Here is a 24,073-nt window from a genome sequence, read left to right as displayed (position 1 = left end):
AACATAGTCATACAGTGTCGATGGGTTTTAAAACACCAAAATCCATTGTTCAACTTTATAGATGTAGGACAGGACCGGGAGACTCGCGACCAGGTCCAGCGTTGGCCGACCGACGACCAGGCAGGTGCTGACAACTCAAACCCCCCACACCACAAGGGATGTGTGTGGGGGGGGGGGACAGAGAGAGGAGAGCAGGGATTAGAGAATGCCAGGAGCAGCTAACAGTTACAGTCATAATAGAATGAGATCCCCATGTCAGCGAATATGTTCTCAATAGTATGTTTCAAGTAGACTACAGCTGAACCCTCGTTCTGTTTTGATCAATAGTAATCAAGTTGATAAGCGTGTCTTCTTGTCTGATCAATACGCAACTGTGAGGTGCGCGAATGGACAGTGGCCACTAAACTGTCGTTCCTCTGTGAGCGCCAGCCCGACGTGCACGAATACACCTGTACAAATGCAAATGAAAATATAGCTGCAAGCAGCAATGAGGTGGCCAAGCAGTCGAATGACCCATAAAACATGTGAGACATCCTCAGAAGAGGGTTACGAGTACACGCAACAAGTTTGGTGTGAATCCATCAAAGATTTGCTGAGATACGACCCAACTTCCTGTTTGCTAGCTTAACGGCACATTTTGATTGGCCATACCGGGCAAACGGTTTTGAAAATCCCAAAAACATATGATGGCTTTTTTGAGGCTTGGTCTGAAGATGATCTCTGCCAAATTTGGTGAAGATTGGAAAACATTTGTAGGAGTAAAGAAAAAACGTTTTTTTCAGTCATTCAAAATGGCGGCCGCATCAATTCGGCTGTTATCGAGAGTTATCATGTGTCACACACGGGATGTCCCAAGATATCATGAGGCAAAGGAATCACTTAATAAAGGCAAACGAATCAACAGTTATTGGCCAAAACACATTTTTGCATCCTGCGGCCACGCCCAGTGATCACATGACACCAAATTGTTTGGACATCCTGAGATGAGGGTTCCGAGTCATCATACCAAGTTTGGTGTTGATTTCTCAAGGATTGGCTGAGATATGACCCAACTTCCTGTTTGGTGTCTTTGCTGCCGATTTTGATTGGCATTTTGAAAATCAAAAATCCTTTCGAAATTTTTAGTGAGGGTTGCTGTGACGATGATGTGTGACAATTCTGGGGAAGATTTGACAAAAATTGAAGGAGGAGAAGCGAAAAAACGTTTTTCCTTAAAATTCAAAATGGCGGAAAATCTATATAACCGGAAATTGACGTCATAGGGTGTGTTAAACTCGTCTTGATCCAGGGAATCCAACGGTACCTAATTTTTGAAAATCGGTCATACGGTTCAAAAGTTACGTGTGTAAACACAAGTCCAACTTTGACCCGTTGGTGGGTCAAAGAGGGGACTGTGCTTAATGAGTGTGCCAAATTTCACAACTTTTTACCATATGGTTCTAGGGGCTGCCATAGACTCCAATGGGAGAAGAAGTGTAATAATAATAAGAAAAGGTAGAAACACTTAAGTGGCTTCGCCGCTTTGCGGCTTGGCCACCAAATATAGCTGCAAGCAGCAATGGAGGGGCCAAGCAGTCCAGAGCAGGACATAGCACCATAGCCTCCATAGCACTTGTGCAACAATTAAGTCACAACAACCTGTTGCACTCATGCAACACACCAAGTTACCAACATACCAGTGATTTTTATGGTATAACACCCGAGCCCTCTGCTTTTCGTGGGAACAATGGAACCCAAGTTTGGTGACAATCGGACAAATGGTTGCTGAGATATGCTCTCACGTCTTGTTTGGCGGCTTTGCCGCTGCCTTTGATCGGCTCTACCGAACAAACTGTTTTGAAAATGGAAAATCCATCTGTTACCTTTGTGAAGCTGGGTCTGAAAATCATCTGTGCCTAGTTTGGTAAACATTGGACAACATTTGTGGCGTGCAAAAGGTTTTTACACTTTTACATGAAATCCAAAATGGCGGCCGCCGCCTTTGATCGGCTCTACCGAACAAACGGTTTTGAAAATGGAAAATCCATCCAATAGCTTTGTGAAGCTTGGTCTGAAGATCATCTGTGCCAAATTTGGTAAACATTGGACAAAATTTGGGGCATGCAAAAGGTTTTTACACTTTTCCATTAAATCCAAGATGGCGGCCGCGTCAATTCGGTTGTTATGAAATATTATCGATGGTCAGGCTTGGGATCTCACAAGACATCAAGAGACAAAGAAATGACTTTAAGGTAAAAACTGCAACAGTTATTAGCCAAAACACGTTTATGCTTCCGGCCACGCCGCCTTTTAGTCACATTACACAATTTTTGGAAGACATCCTCAGAATAAGGTTCCGAGTAGGGGTACCAACTTTGGTGTCACTGCCTCAAAGAACTGCTGAGATATGACTATGGTCCATGGTGTGTGTTGAACTCGGCTTGATCCAAGGAATCCAACGGTACCTAATTTTTGACAATCGGACATGCGCTTCAAAAGTTACTTGTGTAAACGCAACTCCAACTTTGACCCGTTGGTGGCGCTAGAGTGCTTAAGTATGAGACATGAAACTTTGTCAAATGGACCAGGGGACTGTCCACAATGAGTGTGCCAAATTTCACAACTTTCGACCAAGTGCTTCTGGGGGCTGCCATTGACACCCATGGCGGAATAATAATAATACATATAACTGCAAGCAGCAATGGCGGATTCCTCCAAACATTGCAAACCATTGAAAAATGTATATTCTTTACAAATTGTCACTGTATATAAAAATCCATGCTGCAGACTTACCAATGGGATACCAAATCTGAAATGCAATACCATCAAGATCCACAAGGGCCTTTATTTCAACCCAAGGAGTGAAGTGAGGGGGCTTAGTGAGCCTACCCATTCCAGAAAGCCTTGTATCTTTGTGCATCAGGGCGTGGCCAGTAGCGTCACCTATGGGTGATGTTGGGCCATTTGTGGTGTGGTAGTTACTGTTAACCTATACTATCAATGTTTCAGGATTTGGAGAACTTTTTACCATTGCATACAAAATCGGAAATGCAATACCATCAAGATCCACATGGGCCTTTGCTAAAGACCCAGGAATGAGTGGGGGCTTGGTCAGCCCACACTCTCCTGAAATGTTGTGTATGCGTCTTGCAAAGCCCGCGCGTGTGTCAAGGGAAAGGCTGTGTGTGAGAATGTGGAGCGGGGGAGCAGCTTCTAGGGCCTGCCATAGACACCCAGTCTTAAGAAGTATAATAATAATAATACTAACAATAACAATAGGTGCCTAGCAGCTTCGCTGCTTGGCCCCTAATAAAACTAACAATAACAATAGGTTTCCTCCTTACGGAGGAATCCTAATAAAACTAACAATAACAATAGGTTTCCTCCTTACGGAGGAATCCTAATAATACTACCAATTACTACCAATTACAGGGGCCAAGCAGCGAAGCTGCAGGCCGTTAGTGCAAAGCTCCTGTGCCATGGTTACAGATGACTGCATGTCAACAAGTATGAATGTGAATTTCCCCTTGTCAATGGAAGGGACCACTTTCTTTGCTCTGGCGAAGTCCCCTTCTATTGCAACAGTGAACAGGTCTCTGACAAAAACGTCCCCCAGGCGAAGCTGCTTGGCCCCTAATAATAATAATAATAATACCAATTACAATGTAGTATCATTGCAAGTATCATTCCTAGTTTGCACTCGACGCTAAGCGGACTTTTCCCTCCACAGACGCACGTCGAAATGACCTTGCGCTCCCTTGGGCGGTTCAGCGAAAAAGAAGGCGTGTTCTGGCGCAAACGTTCCCTGGTGCTATTTTGCAGTTTCCGAAAAACTATTCCGCCACTGACCAGGGAAAACGTGGTCTAAAGTCAATGGCGCATTATTCAGATGCTATTTTAAGGGCGCAAGCTTGGTCCATGCACACTGCTGGCGAGGCCAGGGTCTTCTTTCTGCGAAGCTACGTTACATTGTTTTGATTTGTGGCGTGTTACATTTCTTCAATGATTATAAAAAGATTTTCATGAGAAATCTCTATGTATGTGAACATGATTTGTAACAATTGTGGCAATTTTCTCCCACGCCTGTTTAACCGAAGCTAATTTGGGTGGGGTTCTTCTCCCATCTCCATCAGAATTCGGTTTATTCGCCACGTAGCCTATGTTACACAAACACGGAATTTACTGTGGCTGGAAGGTGCAAACAATAAACATATACGGGTCTTAAATTAAGTAAAAAAGTACAATAGTTAAACTAATTCCAAGAACTAAACAATTTAAAAAATAAAATATAGGGTAGGCTATATAAAAATAAGAATAAGAATTTGAATGAGCAGCATGAGCGGGCAATTTAGTGCAATGAGAAAACTGCTCTGCCTTTCCCATACAATGCCACTTATCTATCTGTTATGGCCCTGACTAGAACGTCGGTCTCCTTGGCTGTGAACCGCTCCTGGCGTGCGCCTGGCAAATCCGCCGTTATAATAGCAATCCGCCATGGAACAAGCGCTGCTCTTAAAGGGAATGTGAGATGACGCTTATTGCACGTTACGCCCAAACCACACCCATTAGTAATGTAGCTACTTCGGACCTACCCATTTTAGATTTGCGCCAGGCGCAAAGTCATTTATCCCGCCGGCAAAATAGCAACCGAGCCGGAGTCCCGCCCACAAAGTTACTTGCGCTTTGCGTTTTGATACTTGCGTTTCAGAACACCTTGCTCACATTTGACCCAGGAACATCTCAAAGTGCATAAAATAAAAAGTGCACAGTATTCACAACTATAACTAACACATGAATACAAGGTACTACTGCACCACGTGTGATTAGGCATGCGTTTGTTACACATCACACATTATATTTATGTAGGCTACAGTTACCCTGCTGACTTAGTGGGAGAAGTCACAGAAGACATTTTTAGTTTTGAACGAGAGCAGTGATTTTAGGCTCGTAAGTTGTCAATGCAATACAAAGGCATTAGTGGACAGTACGGTCAGTCGGAGCAACAAGAGTTGCTTTTTATGGAGTTCATGTGTGAATAACTTGACTCACGTGTATGTTGATCCAAACATTCTGAGCATGACGATCGCTACATTCTTAATGTTAAGGAACTGATGTACGTTGACATCAGTCCAAAACATTGCAGGCCGTTAGTGCAAAGCTCCTGTGCCATGGTTACAGATGACTGTATGTCAACAAGTATGAATGTGAATTTCCCCTTGTCAATGGAAGGGACCACTTTCTTTGCTCTGGCGAAGTCCCCTTCTATTGCAACAGTGAACAGGTCTCTGACAAAAACGTCCCCCCCCTCATGATGTACCCCCTCAACCAGCACGTACAACCCCCCCCCCCCCCCCCCTTACGGGCTTTGGAAAAACAACGTAAGAAAAAGACATCCGCCAAATTCATGAACGCTTCCTACGCAGCAGAAGTTTTCTGATCTGTGCTCCCCCGAAAGAGTTTTCTTAAGTTGAAAGCGCGTCCTCGTGCTCCTGAATTTGCATACATACACGCCCCGACAGCTCCTTATAAGGGCACGCAACAGCAGTGACATGTGCAGTCAGAATCGACACAATTAGGAAAGCAACAGGAACGCACGTTATGTCCAAGCGAAAAGCAATTGTGCCATATTGTATGCTTAGGGTGCACACTCGTCCCTTTAAATAGGTCGAGTGATCAGTGATAATTGGATGGCCTGGTTGAATTTATATGATGTTCAAGTCCAAGTGCAATTTAAAGGTTTTATTTGTCACATACAACATCATACCAGTAAGATGAGAAGTGGAATTGTTCTCCACTGGATCTAACAGTGTGCACACTAAGCAAGGTAAATTATTATAATTATTTTAATCCGACGATGTCTGTAGAGTTGATGTGAACGCAATCACCAACGATTTCTCACAAATTTATTAACACTTCTAACACAGAGTTTTCTTAAATGCGATTCCCCTTGTGTTTTTTTAAGGAATCGCATTTGAGACAATTCTGGCCGATTTACGACTGCTATTTCGAGTTCGGAAAGTCTTCTGAAGTTCAGAACAAATCCCAGATGAGAAAACTTTCATGAATGCCAAATGTTTTCCTAAATCCAATTCAGAAGAAATTCCTTCTTAAATTCTTCTTAACTGCGTTCGAGAATGAGGCCCATTGATAGTAATTTAGGCTACTACCGGCACGCTCTGCATTGTTTGTGTTGGAAGGCTACGTGGTCTGTACTACTGTATGAATTTACGTAGCAATTTTTGGCGGGACCACGGGCTGGGCCACTCGGGAGGTTGCTACCGGGCCGCATGTGGCCCGCGGGCCGCCAAATGAATATCCCTGCTATAGCAATTCTCAAAATGCAAAATTCTTTAAATAAAAATCCTGATTGATGATTGTGTTGACTATCAAGCCAACATATTTGTCAGTTGTTTCTAAACAGTGTGTTTAAGAGCGAGATAGTCCATACGGTGGCCCACGGATGCACAACACAACAACATTAGCGAAGCAAACAAAAGTTGAAAACACAAAAACATTAACACACAACACAACGACATTAACAAAAACATTTATAAAAACGCTGCATTTCAAAAAACAATCAACTACTTACAACACCACAACATTAAGTGACAACACAACAGCATTGGTTCACACCACATCAGCCTAGATCACAACAGCATTAGCCGAGAACACAGCAGCATTATCCCAAAATACAACAACATTTGCAGAAACGCTGCATTTCAAGTTGCTCACAACGGAAATGCTCCAGACCACTTTAGCTAAAACCTTGAGCTAGTTGGGTTGATACAGCTAATACTGTTTATAGACATACACTTTTGAAGTAGGTTTTAGCTTTCCATGCTCCGAAGGTAATACCGTAGCCTTTGGGGGTCAGTTTGCATACTGTGATAGTGGTTAAAGTCCATATCCATTATAGAGATAAACGGCTGATAGGTGAATATGCTTACTTTAAGGTCGGTGCCCTGATCAAGTAGCTTACCATTCTACTTACCTAGCACCAGTGGTGCTGGCCATACTTGATTAAAAGTAAAGATACCTTACTGGAAAATTACTCCAGTAAAAGTAAAAAGTAACCTATTAAAATACTATTTGAGTAAAAGTCTTAAAGTATCTGATATTTACTGTACTTAAGTATCAAAAGTGATTTTCTGATATTAAATGTACTTAAGTATTGAAAGTAAAAGTACAAGTAAATGCTGTTAATAATAAAGCAAAGGGTCAGAATTTTGAAGTTTATTCTTTTAAGTGCTGTAGCCACCATGACCAAGGGCAAGGAGTTGTGTTGAAAATATTTATGTTTATGCTAATTATGATTTCGAACATCTACATCGTGGCACATTTTCTACGCGAGACTACGCAAACGCACCTTGGGTGGCATGACAAATATCACATCCTAGAAGCGTGACAAATTTGACAGCTGGGATAGACAAAAGTGGCAGCAATATTTTGCACACTGTATCTTCTCACTGTTGACTTTTGTCAATCTTTTGTTGCAGCAGACTGACCCCGCATGCCACATTTAACTTGGCTCATTTTTGGTACCATTCTCTTTACTGAAAGAAATTAATTACTAATAGCAGCAATAAGGCAAAGAGCCAATACGCTGCCCCACAAGGAGATGACCCATAGTCATGATCAGGAAAGGGTTAATTCTGCCAGGGCCTCCAGAGATCAATGGGCCTCATTCATCAATATCTTCCTAAGTTATTTCTTAAATTTGTTCTTAAGAAAGTTCCTAAGAAAAATCTACGTGTGATTCATGACGTGTTCTTAAACAGCAGAATTGTTTGCAGGTGTGTTCTTAGAATGATGAATCCCAATATGTCGTAAGTTGAAAGCTTGTGCCCCGTTGCTCCTATTTAGCATAGGTAAACGCCCCATTAATTCCCATAAAAGGGCATGCGATGGCAGGGACGTGTGCACACTCAGAGAAATAAAAAAGAAAAACGTGGTAAAAACGGTGGAGGCCTCGACAAAAGACAGAAAAACTTTAGTAATTCTGAAGTGAAGGGTACAGCTGCAAGAAGTTAGCGACAAACGACACATCATATTTAGTAGCGTCAGCGGTGGATACAAAGCAGTAAATAAAACCGATGCATGGAATGCAATTACTCATGCAGTGAACGCTGTATCTGGCAAAGGGCGCAGAACTGATGAAGTGAAAAATAAATGGTTTGACTTTAATCTGAATTCTTAAGCAAAAAAACATAGAAATCAGTTGACTGTTACAAATATCCATGAGGACTGCTCTTTGTAGCCTAACGCGTTCCAACAGGTAGCCTACTCGTCGCTCTCTGCAAATAAATCGGTATGGTCAAGGAAGATGTGTTCCCTCCTCAGGGAACGATCTGCAAAATTTTGCAGCAGCAATAAATACGCAATTGTGTGGTGAAGTCCTAGTGTGAGGAATAAGCCTACTTTGGGCCTATAAGTACAGTGATAAGTCACTTATTATTGGATGGCAACGTTCCCTGTTAACATAATTGATTTGAATTGGAGGCAAAGCAAGGCTAGTTTACAGTTTTTTTACAATCGCTATGACAATCTTTTCAATACATCTAACAAGTTTCCTTAACTCTTAATGCACCAACACACCTACCACGCACAATTGGCAAAACTGTTAATTTCATGCTAAAAATCACACATTGTAAACTAAACTCAAACACTAATTTTCATAACACAAAAATACACTAAACAATACACCATGTCTACCAAAACACTAACACACATTCTCTTTCAACAGGAACATTTAATCAATCATAGCACATGTCATAAAAAAACACTAACATCAGATGAAATTACAGAAACTGCATTCTATTATACAGTATGTGTCAGGTCTCACAGTATATGGATCATAGATTGTTTTGCAATGCAGTTTCTTTTGAAGCCTCTTAAATTTTTTTTTTGTTGGGTTTAGTAAATGCATGCATTTTGTTTCTTTGGTTGCAGAAATTCAGAACAAAAAATGAATGACCCATCTCAGAGTAGCTTTATAGAATGTACGGTTACTGTATTGAAAAAAAGAAGACAGAAACATCCTTGCTGCAATAAACAGGACATTACTGCAAGAAATATGCAATATAACTGCCATTTACTATATTTAATCAGTTACCCTAGCTCTGGCCCTTCTCTGAGCACCACCACACATTCTAACTCCTCTCCCTTGCCCCACTCCTCTCCCTTGTCCTGGTACTTGTCTTCCTCTCCCTCGTGCAGGCATTACATATTCTTTCTTCGTGTTTCTCTGTATTGTTCTTTTTCCCCAGCCCAAAGAGGTCCTCTTACTGTATACACCTGAGTGTTTCCGAGTTGGGAATCAGCTGTGATTTACAGTATTTGCATAACTTCAACCAGCTGTTTCTCAGTAGCAATGGAATAAAATACAGGGGATAAGTTTGTGTTTCAATTTACAATATGAACAGCTGTTCACTTTGGCTTTAGCCAATAAGTTAGGTTTTGAACATGATGTTATCTGTTCCAACATACAGTGTGAAAGCATTGGTAAAATGGGCAGTAAAAAGTGATTGTTTTGGTCTTGGTTGAGCTTGTGTGTAAAAGAAGTTCAATCATGTAAGATTTGTATTTATTCTATGCATTTTGTGTCAAAGCAACAAGAAATGTGTTAATTGTATAGCCAACACAGACGGATGTTGTGCTAACTGTGTCAAGAGTTTAGGAAACTTTACAAAGTGCTTTACAAATGAGCAGAAGTGTAAGTGTAGTGTGTATTTATAAAAACAAACAAGAAATATGTGTAAAATTATGAAAAGTATTAGTTGGAAAATTATAAAGGAGAGAAATATTCTATTTTAAATTAGAACGGACGAAAAAGGTATAACTACTCAATTTGCGCAAACATGTCAGCTCTCAATTGTGAGTAAGAGTGCACTTGGGTGTGCGTAAATTCTGTTCTTACCTAAGAACAAATCCCAAATAAGAAAACATTGGTGAATGCCAGAATCTTTGTGAAAACTGCGTAAGTGGGGTTTGAGAACAAATTTGTTCGTAAGAACATTTGGTGAATGAGGCCCATTGGGAGGTGTTTAGTAATGCAATGGAGAGAGCAAATGATGAATCAATGGAGGTAGGTGTGATGGAGAACTAGTGGATGCATTCCATAATCTTCAACGACTAATATTTTAAACTGCTTCAGTGCGATCCGGAAGTCAATGTTTATCCAGGCTCATTTCATACATCTAGGTTGAAATGTGTGGGCAATGCAGTACATTAAGCATTTGCCAATTTCAATGCCGGTGAGGTTGTAAACTGCACATTTGTATTGGTTTGCTGTAAAGGCATGTTTGAACTGAAGACATGAAACAGACTGAAATTAATATATAAAAAAAAAAAAAATTATGCAGCCCAAAGTGATGAGAGAGAACAGTAACATCTGTAGAATTTTCCCTATGGACAATGATTCATCAATAATACTTCCTAAAGAGTGTGAAACAAGTTGTATTTTAGATTGCTGAGTTAGGTTTGGAAGGTTGCTGTTGGGTGTAAGGTGTTTAAGGATCATTTACATTTACATTTTAGTCATTTAGCAGACGCTCTTATCCAGAGCGACTTACAGTAAGTACAGGGACATTCCCCTGAGGCAAGTAGGGTGAAGTGCCTTGCCCAAGGACACAACATCAGTTGGCATGACCGGGAATCGAACTGGCAACCTTCGGATTACTAGCCCGATTCCCTCACCGCTCAGCCACCTGACTCCCTTTATGCAGGGTGTAGGTTGATTCAAGGACATTAGGGTGAAGGTTGTGTAGGGTTATTTGTTGGCTGGTTGGGGTTTAAACCAGGGTTAGGATTCTCAAATGTTGACTGGGATGGTTTTGGGTAATAAGGGTTGGTTAGGGCTTTGTCTACTCCACAGGGTAAAGTGGTTGTCAATGTCTTACCTTCTTATACCTGGGGATGGGGAGCTGGAGCCCACCAAACACAAAGTGGCACATGCAGAGTGGAAGAGTGCATGCAAGAGAGTGAAGGTGGAGAAAAAAAGAAGACAGCACTGAGACAAAACAGAATAAAACATGAATTGCTGAAGACAAGAACTGTAACATAACAGGGAATTTAAGAGTATTTAACAATCAATTGTGAAGAAACATTCCAGTGGTAATCAGTCATTCATATGCTGACAAACTGAATGAATGAGTTATAAAAAGTTGAATGTCTGTCTTGTACTGATATCATAGAGTGCTGTTTATAAAAGTAAAGTAAATACATAAAGTATGTGAAGTCTATTGGGTTGGTCAATAATTTGCTATAAAATATTAAAAATAAACCTATAAATTCCCCAAATGGTAAAAAAAGACATTGAGTCAGTCACCAAAAACAAAACAATATGATACATTTTAATTGATTATTCAGCAAAGTGACTGATGGGCTAACTTTCTGTTAAAGAATCTCTTTATCTACATAAGAATTCATAGTTCCCTTGATGTAGAGTCATCCAGGTCCAGAGGAGGAAAAGCAGCCTCAGATCTTGACCCCACTAACCACCTAGCTGGACTGTTGGGATAAGGTTCTTTTGGTGGTGGGCAGGGATGTGTTGTCCGCCAGGAATTGAACCGGCAATTTTCTGATTAATAGCCCGATTCCCTAACCGCTCAGCCATCTGACCCCAGTATTAATGTTCTTTTGGTCTCTGGGATATTTTGGAAGGGCAACCACTTGTAGTCAGAGTTGCTGTCATGTTAAATGCTCTCAAATTATTGCAAATTATTTGCCTCACAGTGGACTGATGGAGCTCCAATATTATTTCTTTAACCCTTGTGTTATCTTCGGGTCATTCTGACCCATCAGTCATTGTGACCCACCGTCGTATTGCGACAGATTTACCGCATACAAAGACAAAGTGAAGCATTTTCTTTTAACCGTTGGGCTGTCTCAGACCCCCCACATTGCAAAGGTTAAAAGAAAATTATTTTTATTTGTTTTTGTATTGGGTAAAATTGGGTAAACACAACGATGGTTCGTTATGAACCTTTGGGTCATGTGACCCGAAGGCAGCACGAGGGTTAACTGATGTGCTCTCACTGCCCTCATCCTAATGCCCTCTGAGATATCCTTTCTTCTCAGCATGGTGTGCTTTGCATTCATCTGTATGGTTAACACCACATGCATCATTTTTTCTACATCAACATACTATGGTATTGGTTAACATAAACCACTTGTTAAACCAAAATGATTTAACCCTTGTGCTGCCTTCGGGTCACATGACCCAAAGGTTCATAACGAACCATCGTTGTGTTTACCCAATTTTACCCAATACAAAAACAAATAAAAATAATTTTCTTTTAACCTTTGCAATGTGGGGGGGTCTGAGACACCCCAACGGTTAAAAGAATATGCTTCACTTTGTTTTTGTATGCAGTAAATTCGTCGCAATACGACGGTGGGTCACAATGACTGATGGGTCAGAATGACCCGAAGATAACACAAGGGTTAACACCATAGTCCCAAAGTGCAGTTGCAGTGAAACAGAGACAGAAAAAGTCTTATATGATTGGGTCTAAGGAAATAAGATAATCAAGTAACAATTTGCTTTTTACATTACGTGCCTTGCCCAAGGACACAACGTCATTTTGCACAGCCGGGGAATCGAACTGGCAACCTTCAGATTACTAGCCCGCTTCCCTAACCGCTCAGCCACCTGACTCCCACTTCAAACACTTGTTGGGATATGTGAATAAATAGACTTGATCCCATAACAATGTCCTCAGATTACTCAGTAGGCTAAATTAAGAGATGTGCCTAGTTTGTCAAGGAGATGGATTTTTACATTATCAAAAGACTTGTGTGTCACATCATTGAAGTGGGACCCCTCCGCATGGTTGAACCTGTTGCTATTGGTGACTAATGAGTATGACCCTTCCACAGCTGACTCCTTCAATGTTGAAAGGTCATAAACAGGTGACTTTGAGTGAGGAGGAGGGTTATACTTGCTCATTAAACACCATATGAGGGAGGTGTAGATAGATGGTTACACAGTAGGAGATGGTTACACAGTAGGAGGGTAAGCTATCTTTGTGATTCATTTGAGTGGAGTTGGGGTAAGGGTTAGAATCTGGATATCATCCAATTCTCCAGGCAAAATTTATCCAGACATGGTGAGACTGACTCCACCATGTGAGTAAAATAATTTAGAAATTGGGCCGCTCCATTTAACAAATCAAGTGCCTGACAACACAAACAGAGGTTGTGTGAAATGAAGAGATTAAAATAACCGCCAAATTTGCAAGGCTGAGATATAAATTCACTGACAAGAGTAAATAATCTATGATTTATGGAGACACTCAACATCGGCCCTTCGGGACTGCTATGTCTAGAACTGTGTGCAATGATTTATCAACTGATTTGATTGGGGTAATTGATCTGCCTGAATATTGAATACACAAAAAATTGATTATTTGTGAATTTATGTCATGTCCTTTAGGTGCTCGTCTAGGCCCAATCCAAATACTCTTACCCCTAACCCTTAGTTTTGCGCATTCACGTGAGAGTAAGTGGTGTCCCAATACTCTTTTTGATCGAGGGGTAGGGCTAAGACGAAGGGGTATACACCCCTTAAAACCAAGTGTTTTCTGGAGCTTACTTGAAACCGAGGGGTTTGTGAATACTGCACAACCTGCAACAATGGAGGCCAGATCAGCCAGAGTCCCATAAATGTAATATTTTCAGCTTAAATAAGTGATTACAAAATTTCGAGAGTCTTGTTTTGTGCTCTACACAGTCCTGTACATATGTATTTGCAACCATGTTCTTAAAAATCGCTAGTTTGCTATGCTAACGTTACATTCATGGGCGTCGTTAGACCCTTTTAACTGGGGCACGTGCCCCAGTTTAAATCTGCTGTGCCCAAGTAAAATCTAAAGTTTGAGTTTTAACAATTTACTTTATTAGTCAGTGCATTCATTTAGATTAACGCAGTATCCCGATCAACGCTTGTAAAAGTGTTTAACCGAAAACACAAACCGATGCACGCAGAATTTCATGTCAGCGCGCTCTTCTGAGCTTGCCAAATAGCCACTGCAGCACGCACACAGAAGTCCATGTGTCGGACTCGGCACACAAGTCAGAATTGAGGTAGGCTACTGAAGAGAAACAACATGTCTCCCGAGTTGCTTAAGTCTTTTTACCACTGTTGCATTGAAAATGTCATCACATACTGTATCACTGCATGGTACAAGACAACGCAAAGCAACCTGGCATAACATAACATATGTACACAAGTACACAGAACATAGATGTAATCTATGATAAGATCAAATATAGTAAACCTCCTAATATACAATAATATACAATATTCAAAACAGTATACTAAACCTCTATATACACATAATACACATAATAACCTATACTAACCTTATAAACCTATACTAACCTAAGACAAATGAAGTACAATAGTGCAATATTTCTGATAGTGCAACCAGTAGCTGAAAGTGGCAGAGTGTAAGGTGACTAGTGAGAAGTGTATCAGTGTCCATATCAAGTCCATTCAGAAGCCTGATGGCCCTTGGAAAGAAACTGTTGTCCAGTCTGCGTTTGCGAGACCGAATGCTTCGGTATCGCCTGCCAGAAGGCAACAGGGTAAAAAGACTGAATGATAGGTGGTAACAGTCTCTTAGAATCCTGCCAGCTTTCTTGAGGCATCGTGTGTGGTAGGTGTCCTGTAGGGCTGGGAGCTTCCTGCCGATGATGAACTCAGCAGACCGGACCACACTACGTAGGGCCTTGCGGCCCCTGTCTGTGCAACTCCCATACCACACTGTGATTCAACCAGTCAGTATGCTCTCTATAGTGCATCTGTAAAAGTTAGTGAGGATGACCATGCCAAACTTCTTCAGTCTCCTCAAAAAGAAGAGGCGTTTCGGGGCCGCTTTGACCACCTTGTCCGTGTGAGCAGACCAGGTGAGATCATTGTTGATGTTCACCCCCAGGAATCTGAAGCAGCTGACCTTCTACGCTATGGATCCGTTGATGTATGTGCATGCTCCTCCTCCTGCCGCCTCCTATAGTCCACAATCATCTCCTTAGTTTTGCTGACGTTGAGAGAGAGGTTATTGTCCTGACCAGTGTTGGGGGAAGTTACTCAAAAAAGTAATATATTAGTTATTACTTATTATTGTTCAGTAAGAGTAGTGTGATGAATCTACATTATTACTTTGTGTACAAAGTTATATTATTACTTATTGGGTGTTAGGGTTAGGGTTAATGCAACAAGGGAGGTCTGCAAATCTCTTGATTTTATGCTTGGATGAGCTTTTACCTTATTTATTACATTGACATTTAGTCATTTAGCAGACGCCCGTATCCAGAGCGACATACAGCAAGTACAGGGACATGCTACACTTCACTTTTTGTATTTTGAATTGTACATGAGCAGCAACAAATGTAGGCTATGCTTTTCAATGTATGCAATCTTCATAAATAATAAGTAGGCATTTTTATATAAAATATACAGAAATATCAGTTGTAAAAATTACAGTTAATAAACGGACCCATCTGCAACCGATGCAAGCAAGCACACCCTACAATTTCCCCAGAAATTGTACCCTCTCTAGTTAAATTACTTTTACTATTACTTTTAATAGTAGCGAGTTTGACTTTGTAAAAAATGTGCAAGAACATAGGCTACAGACGCAAAATATTGTTTCTTTAAAGAATAACGTTTATTTCAAACAATCTTAAACATCAAAAAGGCTTATAAATTCAAAAATAATAATATATTTGCGTGAATAAATTATACTATGTTAGCAGCCACTTGTGGAAAGGCAAACAGTAGACTACTGCGCCCAGGAAGTGTCATTAAGGCAACAATCTGTATTTATAAGGCTATTTTAGTGCTTTGTTGAATTCATGCAGTAACTTGGACAATTAACGCAAGTTACTTAAATAAGTAAATGTAATAATATTACTCAATGTCAAAAACTAACGGGGTCACTGGTCCCAACACTGGTCCTGACACCATGATGTCAGGGTATCAACCTCCTCTCTGTAGGCTGCCTCGTCACTGTCAGAGATGAGGCCCACAATGGTTGTGTTGTCAGCAAACTTAACAAGGAGGTTGGAGCTGTGCGTTGCCGCACAGTCGTGAGTGAACAAGGAGAACAGGAGAGGACTTAGCACACAGCCCTGGGGGGTGTGTGCTAAGGTGATCAGTGTAATAAATACATGTTCAATTTGCAATGCCAATTTGTCTCGTGGTGGCAAGGACCCTAAACAATACACAACATCGCCGCTGTTAAAACATTTGCGTATGAAACATCCGAAAGAAATTCAAGAATACGAGTTGAAGGAATCTACAGACAAAATGCAGCAACTTCAAGTACGGCAAAGGAAGGACAGTCGCAGCTAAAAACTTGTGTTAACCAGATGACCATTACCAGCTTTGTTAGCCCTACACCGAACAAACAGTGGGCCTCAGATCACCCACGAGCCAAACTCATGCAGCAATTGGGAAAATTATAGCCACTGACTTGCTGCCCTATAGCATAGTGGAAGACACTGGATTCAACAAGCTACTCCATCTGCTTGAGCCACGTTACAAAATCCCCTCCAGGCGCTTTTTTGCTGACAAAATCATCCCTGAAATGCATGAGTCCATCACTTCACACACACAGGCTTTTGCATTTACATGCGACATTTGGACTTGTGAGTACACTACACAGTCCTACATCAATGTGACCTCCCATTAAATTGATGATGATTTTAAGTGTACACATGCTATTCTTCGATGTGAAGCATTTGATGGAAGGCACACCATATTAAACATTGCAGATGCACTGCAAGAAATTATCAGAGCGTGGAACATACCTTTTAACAAGTGTCACCTGGTCTTGAGGGACAATGCTGCAAACATACGGAAAGCCATGTCCGAGGCAGGGGTTCCAAGTGCTGGCTGTTTTGCGCACACACTCCAGTTGTGCATCCACGACAGTCTTTTATCACAACAAAGTGTCTCTGACATGATCGCACTGGCCAGGAAAACTGTTGGTCACTTTGGCACTCCAAGTGCTAAATCAAGGCTTTCTGCTCTACAGCAGGAGTTGGGGCTGCCAAATCACCATTTAATCCAGGACTTGTCAACCCGATGGAATTCGACATATCTGATGTTCGATCGTTTGACAGAACAAAAACGTGCCATAAACATCTACATGTCTGAGGCAGATGGTATGCAACCAGTGATGCCAGTAACGCGTTACTCTAATCTGACCACTTTTTTCAGTAACGAGTAATCTAACGCGTTACTATTTCCAAACCAGTAATCAGATTAAAGTTACTTGTCCGAGTCACTGTGCGTTACTATTTTGTCATTAATAGTCAAATATATATGACTTATTCTTGCGTCTCTGTGAGTGAAGTCATAGCCTGGCTCTGCCCTCCTATGTACTTCAATTTTGATTTTGCTTCTGTACTAGGTCTGGACATGAGGTACGTAAGTCAGATGTCTCCGGTTAATTTTCTACCTGTCCAATCAGCGAACAGAGGGAGTGGCTGAGAACGATGACGATGATATTGTGCGCTAGTTTGTGTTGTAGTTCCATAATGGCGGTGGAGAAAGATGCGAGCAAAGCCATTCGGTCCGTTGTGGCAACGCTGCCGAATATCCAGAAGTTAAAGCCGGAGCAAGAACAATCTTTAAAACCCACGGGGTTCGTTTGATTTTCCAGCTAGCTCCGTTAGTTGTGAAGGAGTTGGCTAAGGCGAACGCTAGCAATTGGTTATGGCAGATCCAGAGTGGCTCTGGGCAGATCCAGTAGTTTTAAACTTCAACAGAGTACCCGCCTTCAAGGAAGTTAACGCTTGTCAATGGAGTGAGCCCAGACTCTGTACAAATGAAATGTACGAGAGTCTGGTTAGGACCAGGCTAGTGAAGTCATGTAGCCTATGCGACAATTAAGTCACGTTTTCAGCATGAGGGTCACGTCACGTATATATACATAGACCTACCACGCAGCGGCACAAACAACAATGGAGGAGGAGAGAGAGAGAGATGGGCATTTTTGAGTTGGAAATACAATCACTATTTTGAGTATTTGTCAGCTAAAGATGGAAATATCAAGGTTCGTTGTACACTCTGTGCTGGTGGCGACAAAGTGCTATCAAACTACAAAAACATGACGTCAAATTTGAAGAAACATGAATAGTGACTGTTGGCAAAACCGGTTGTCATTTTTATGTTGAGGCGGCGGGGGTGTTTTCGGCAGCTGCTGAATGTAACTAATAAAGTAACTTGTAATCTAACTTAGTTACTTTTAAAATCAAGTAACCTGTTGTGACGATTCGTCCCCTCCGTCACCGAGTACGTTCCCCCCCCCCGGGTGCAGGACAGCAAAAATGAGATGCTGAGACGGACAGTAGCAGCAACACTTCAGTTATATATTTTTTTCTCTTTTCAGCGGAGCCAGAACGCTAGTAGACACACTGCCGTACTAGGTAGTCAAAACGGGCAAAATAAACACTTTGCGTCAAACAAGGAATATAAGTAATTGGACAATTGTCAGGCGGTCCCTCAACCGCCATTGCACCAGTCATTCTCCGGCTCCACTCTCCTTCCTTCATCTAATCGGGACCTTTTAAAGCAAGCACAATCAGGAATATGAGTTACACCTGTTTACTTGATCCCATCAATTAAGCGTCCTTAGGCCTACCTCCCAGGAGAGGGTGCCCCCGGACCCTGTATTCCACCTGACCCCTCACACTGTAAAGTAACTAAGTTACCTTTTAACCTTTTCATGTTCCTGTTAAATTTGCCTGAAAACGCCTAAACAGCATACCCAAAGTAAATTGGAAGCTGTTCTTGAACCATTTGGAGTACATGCATGTAAATGATCTCTTTTGAAAGCTGACACTCTGAAGTTATGTCCCCTGTTGTCAGGACCCCTGTCAGTCCTTCTAGTGTTGAGTAATAGAAGCTTGAACACAAGGAAAGTGAAAATTTCTATTTCCGCCTAGATTTTGTTTTGAAAACAGAGGCCTGAAGAGGCCTAGAGGTGGTAGGTATTATCTGGAAGACTAAATTGGACCACAGGTTGAAGCCTTACCCAATTCAAATCAAAAGTCAAACATAATACCACAATATATTCATATTTGACACATGTTTTTATAAGAGTACATCCAGGAATTTTCTAAAAGGGTCTTTTGGAGACTCCAAAATGACCCTTTGTAACCAAGGTCAAGGTCAAATAAAAAGGTATTATTTTTCATAATTGTTATCTCTGGCCCATCTCTGGTACTTAGAAATATCATATATAATAGCTAAATCCCTAATTAGTAATACTGAAACACAAAAACTGAAGCATGAACACATTGGAGTGCTTTATCTGATTCCAAGGATTGGCGCACAAAGAACACTGATTCTGTCAACCATATTGCGCAATCGACTGTTATTTTGAAGGCTCCACAGACGCATACAAATGAGGTATTGGCATTTTCAGCTAGCTGTCAGCTACAAGGCTAACGAGCTAATTTCAGAGCCAGTCGAAGCCAGTTCGAGAAATTTGTTTAGAACGAGTGTGGGGGGGGGGGGCGGGGGGGGGCAGGACGCACAGACCTAGTTGGCTTTAGAGGGCTGTCAACGGGGCATGGAAGCTCCTATTGGGTCGAACAAGGTGTCAATCAAAAGGGGAGGGTTCAACGGACATTTTGAGACCTTCATTTTGTAAATACTCCGTTGATAAATCGGAGAAAATAACACTTTTATGTGAACAAGTTGTTTCTTCCTTCGGCTAACTTGCATAATGAAACAAAGGATAATGGCTATTCATGAACGTAAAACATTGTATTTGGACGAATTACTTTACATGGTTAGATACTTTGAACCCTTGGGACTTACGCAGATCAAGTTTTGATGGCATGATTTGCACACCTGGACCTATTTGAACAACTTAGGGTGAGTACAACTTTTTTCTTTGGCATTGTTGAAGGAATGTTCACCGGAAAAAGACGTTGACTTTGCTTGCTATTGCGACTTGATCTTGAATTGGTTTATTTCAATGGAAGCACAAGAATCGTAGCTTTCCAACGATGTATAACATGTGTAGCGTCTAAAAAATATATTTTTTAGAATTTAGTGCGTCGTAACTGAGGAAGGGGGAGGCAGCATTTTTGTCTCGCGGGCGAAACAGGAGCGTAAACAGGTTAAAGGAGTAATCAATAATCAGATTACTTTTTCAAAGTAACTGTGGCAACACTATGCAACATATTCATGCACAGAGGTGGACTCTGATGGAGGATGTTCTCAAGGTGCTCAGACCCTTCAAGCACAGATAAGCGCAGAAAATGCATGTATACCCACTGTCCTGCCAGCTGTGATAATGTTGAAGTGCTATATCCACAACGAAACAGACGGTCATGGAATCAAGCAGACGAAAACCCGCTTGCTGAAATCTCTGAAAGGATAGGTTTGATGGAAGCAAGCAGAATAGCCACTTAGTTGTGGCAACAAGTCTGGATCCCAGATACAAGGAGACATTTTGGGTGAGTGACACAGAACAGTGCCGAGCAAAGTTGCTTGTGCAGGAGGCTGTATCCCTTTTATCTGAATCAGATCAAGACACATCTGCTAGGCCTACTACTACAGCAACTGAACAGCCTGAGGAGGAACAAGGCCCGATAGTTCGCACTAAACGACACTGTTCAGGAATCTGGAGCGGCTGGGACTATCTGTACCGCAGCAATACTGAGGCAGTCACATCGGGTGCTGACGTGGAGATAAGCGCTTTTTTCAGCGAGCCTCTGACTACTCTTAGAGAGGATCCTCTTCAGTGGTGGAAGACAAACCAGCAGTGATTTACACTGCTGGTGAAAACGACAAAGATCTACCTCTGTGCGCCACCAACCTCTGTGCCCAGTGAAAGACTTTTCAATACTGCTGGGGACATTCGTTCCCACACTCGCAACCGGCTGTCACCTGTTAATGCAGAGCGTAAAAAGAAAGTAAATGTTCAATAACATTAATTTCAGTTAAGTCACCAAACATATTCTGATAAGAAAAAAGAAAAACACTTTTCTTTGTATTTTGCACTTTTATTGAAAGGTTTTGGTTTGTACTTGGGGGTAGCCTACTATGGAGGATTATAGGGGCCAAAACTAAATAAATACATAAATAATGATTGAATGGCTAAATACTTTAATTGATAAATAATTATATAATACAAAGCTTAAATAAATGACTCAGTGTTTCCTCTACGTTGATTTTGCCGTGGCGGCCCGCCACAATTTCTACCGCCACGGTATCAGAAATTGTTAGAGTCCATGTCAGAGAATAGCACGGACACACGGTTCTAGGGATGAGTATTGATAAGATTTTAACAATTTCAATTCCTTATCAATTCCTGCTTATCGATTCGATTCCTTATCGATTCGATTCCTTATCGATTCTTATTGGGCAAAGGGGGGAAAAAAGAGCACAAACGGGTTTATTACATTAATTTTCTTTTATGATTTTCTATAATGCTGCACACCATATACAGTATGTATACATACACATTTACATTTTTCCATAGCTTTTCTTCTACACTTTTATTAGCTACGCTAGCTTAGCTATAGAATCTTCCATTTTCAGCCAAGGTCAAATCATATAATTTGACAGTGTCAAATATCGGCCATTCTGTTAAACAATTAAAATGCTAAGTTTAATAATGGATTAAAAATCGATATGCTCAGTTTAATAATGGGTTAACAAGCAACGCGAACGTTTGCTGATAACACACGCCCTCCGATAATTAACTTGAAGTGATCAATAATGGGAGACGAATGCCGGATGCTAAAATGTATGCTTTAAACGACAGGACAGAAGATAACTTAATCGACTATACACAATAAAGGCAAATTGCTTCACACAGTGACAAGTGGTTGTGATCACTTTTGAGGAGTTTAGCTCTTAGTTAGCTGCGCTGCTGCATGCATCGAACACATGACATTCCAGTAACTTCATTCCATGCTGTGTGTTCAATTGCTTCTTCATATTTGTTTTATTTCCTCCCTTCGACGAAATACTTTTTACACGCGTTACAAGTGGCGTTGTTGTTATTTTGTCGTGTGATATACAACCAAACTTTAGAACGCTTCTGCCTCTTTGCCATGTTTGCTGCAGTCTGAATGAACTATAAAAGTTCACGCATGCGCAACGGCACAGAGAACCGTTAGCAGAATCGTTAAAGAATTTGGCTGACGATTCCAAGGAATCGGTTAACTGGGAGAACCGGTTCTCGATACCCATCCCTACACGCTTCACACCGCAGTTGAGATTGCATATGTGCGTCCTTGAGAACTGTAAGTCGTAGAACTTATGTTGTCAGTTCATTTAAGCCTGTTATTGTATTAGTCTATAGTTCTTGCAAATTTAAATTAAGTTAACTGGTTATTTTCATTGTTTGTTTTCTTCACCTGCTAGCTAAATTGCACGTCTGTTGATTCGATAGCGATTGCAGCCTTTGCTCACGTTTGTATTTTAGGTGCATTATGCTGAAGTAGTTTTAATTAATAAATAGTGGGTTTATTGTTATTCTTTGCTACATCAAATGAAGCAGACAGTGTACATGCTTCCGATTGGCCTACCTTAATCGATATGCTAGGCTACTGACCATTTACAACAAGTTGTTATGTCAATTATTAATTGGCATTTATGCCAGTTAGAACATACTTTATGAGTGGAAGGTGTCTTTAAATAACCTAACTTTACTGCTTTAGGATAAATAGGACGAAAATATGTGCAATATTACATTTAGTCATTTACCAGACGCTCTTATCCAGAGCGACTTAAAGTAAGTACAAGGACATTCCCCCGAGGCAAGTAGGGTGAAGTGCCTTGCCTAAGGACACAACGTCATTTTGGCACGGCAGGGAATCGGCCGGGAATCGAACTGGCAACCTTCAGATTACTAGCCTGATTACTTCCCTAACCGCTCAGCCACTTGACTATTAGACTATTACATTAACTTTCTCCTATATATAGGATTAGAACTTCAACTACATAGATTTACGTTTTAATTTGTTCACATTTATTTATTTATACTTTCATTTATCCACGGTGTAATTTGCTGCTGCAAAATAAATCTGTCGTCACCTGTCAAAAGTTAGGGGGCGGGTTAAAGCCTCTGATTGGTGGTTCAACTTGAATCGACTGGTTTTGACTAATTCAAGATGGCAGCACCCAGTGTGGATTCAATGAATGAAATATTGCATGCTACAGTGGTCGAAATGTTGGCTGTAGCTGAAGAGATGGAGGCAACTGCCAATTCAATTTCTTTTTACATCATATTGAGAGCTTTGCTGAAATTATAACAATGATATCGGCCCTGACTGACACAGACATCAATGAAAATGTGTTCACGAACCTTGGTGAGATGGTACCGCATAGGGGTGGGCGGATCGATCTAAAGTAGGCTATCGATAGTATCAATAACAACATTGGTATCAGTATTGATTGATACTGGCGTAATGAAATCGATTCTTAAGTTTCAATTTCTCTTCTCTACATTCAGTGCACAACTCCCTTTACATCATGGTGGTTGTGCAAACACCGCTCCTCTAACTTCGCTCAAGCTCACTTTGCCCCTCCCCTGCTATGCTGTGAGTTGTTGCCGGCGTGCACGTGCAGTAACACGACTCAGCAGCCGTTATACTAACAGTATTTTTGACAAAACTCTGTCCTGTGTTTTATTATGATCATAATCATGAACAATTAATTAAAGGAAAAATCACAAAATCATTCAATGATCATGAAAATTCAAATTTTCAATTTACATTAAAATTTTCATATTGATGATGCATTCACTTCATAAATTATGAGCTTTGCTTTCCCCGACACAAAAGTAGATAAACTGCTTTTCTAAGTAAAAAGTATCGGTATTAGTATTTGCAATACTGGCCCTGTATTTACTTGGTATCGGATCGATACCACATTTTGCAGTATCACACAACCCTATTGAGGCTGCAGAGTGAGACGATAGAGGATCCCTCTGGATCGAAGAGAGCTTGATCAACTGGTTGAGCCTGCCTGGTGTTTAATACAGTTCATTCACCAATCAGAGGCTTTAACCCGCCCCCTGACTTTTGACGGGTGACGACAGATTTATTTTGCTGCAAC

The 24,073-nt window shown here is 41.1% G+C and overlaps 1 protein-coding gene across 2 annotated transcripts in view; it reads right to left on the bottom strand.

Annotated features, from left to right (window-relative positions):
* Window positions 1-24,073, bottom strand: part of doc2b (double C2-like domains, beta) — a 262,373-nt gene that overhangs the window by 164,763 nt on the left and 73,537 nt on the right. The window contains exon 3 of one of the 2 annotated variants that reach the window (XM_062485089.1): window positions 10,878-10,901. The exons of the other annotated variant lie outside the window; for it this stretch is intronic. Within the exon in view, the coding sequence (XP_062341073.1) occupies window positions 10,878-10,901 (24 nt within the window). The remainder of the gene's footprint in view (window positions 1-10,877; window positions 10,902-24,073) is intronic. 2 annotated transcript variants of the gene reach the window in all.

Source organism: Osmerus eperlanus, chromosome 19 (genome assembly GCF_963692335.1).
Source record: "Osmerus eperlanus chromosome 19, fOsmEpe2.1, whole genome shotgun sequence".
Lineage (NCBI taxonomy): Eukaryota > Metazoa > Chordata > Actinopteri > Osmeriformes > Osmeridae > Osmerus > Osmerus eperlanus.
Note: the sequence above shows the minus strand (reverse complement) of the source record. Positions and strands in the feature narration are given on the sequence as shown.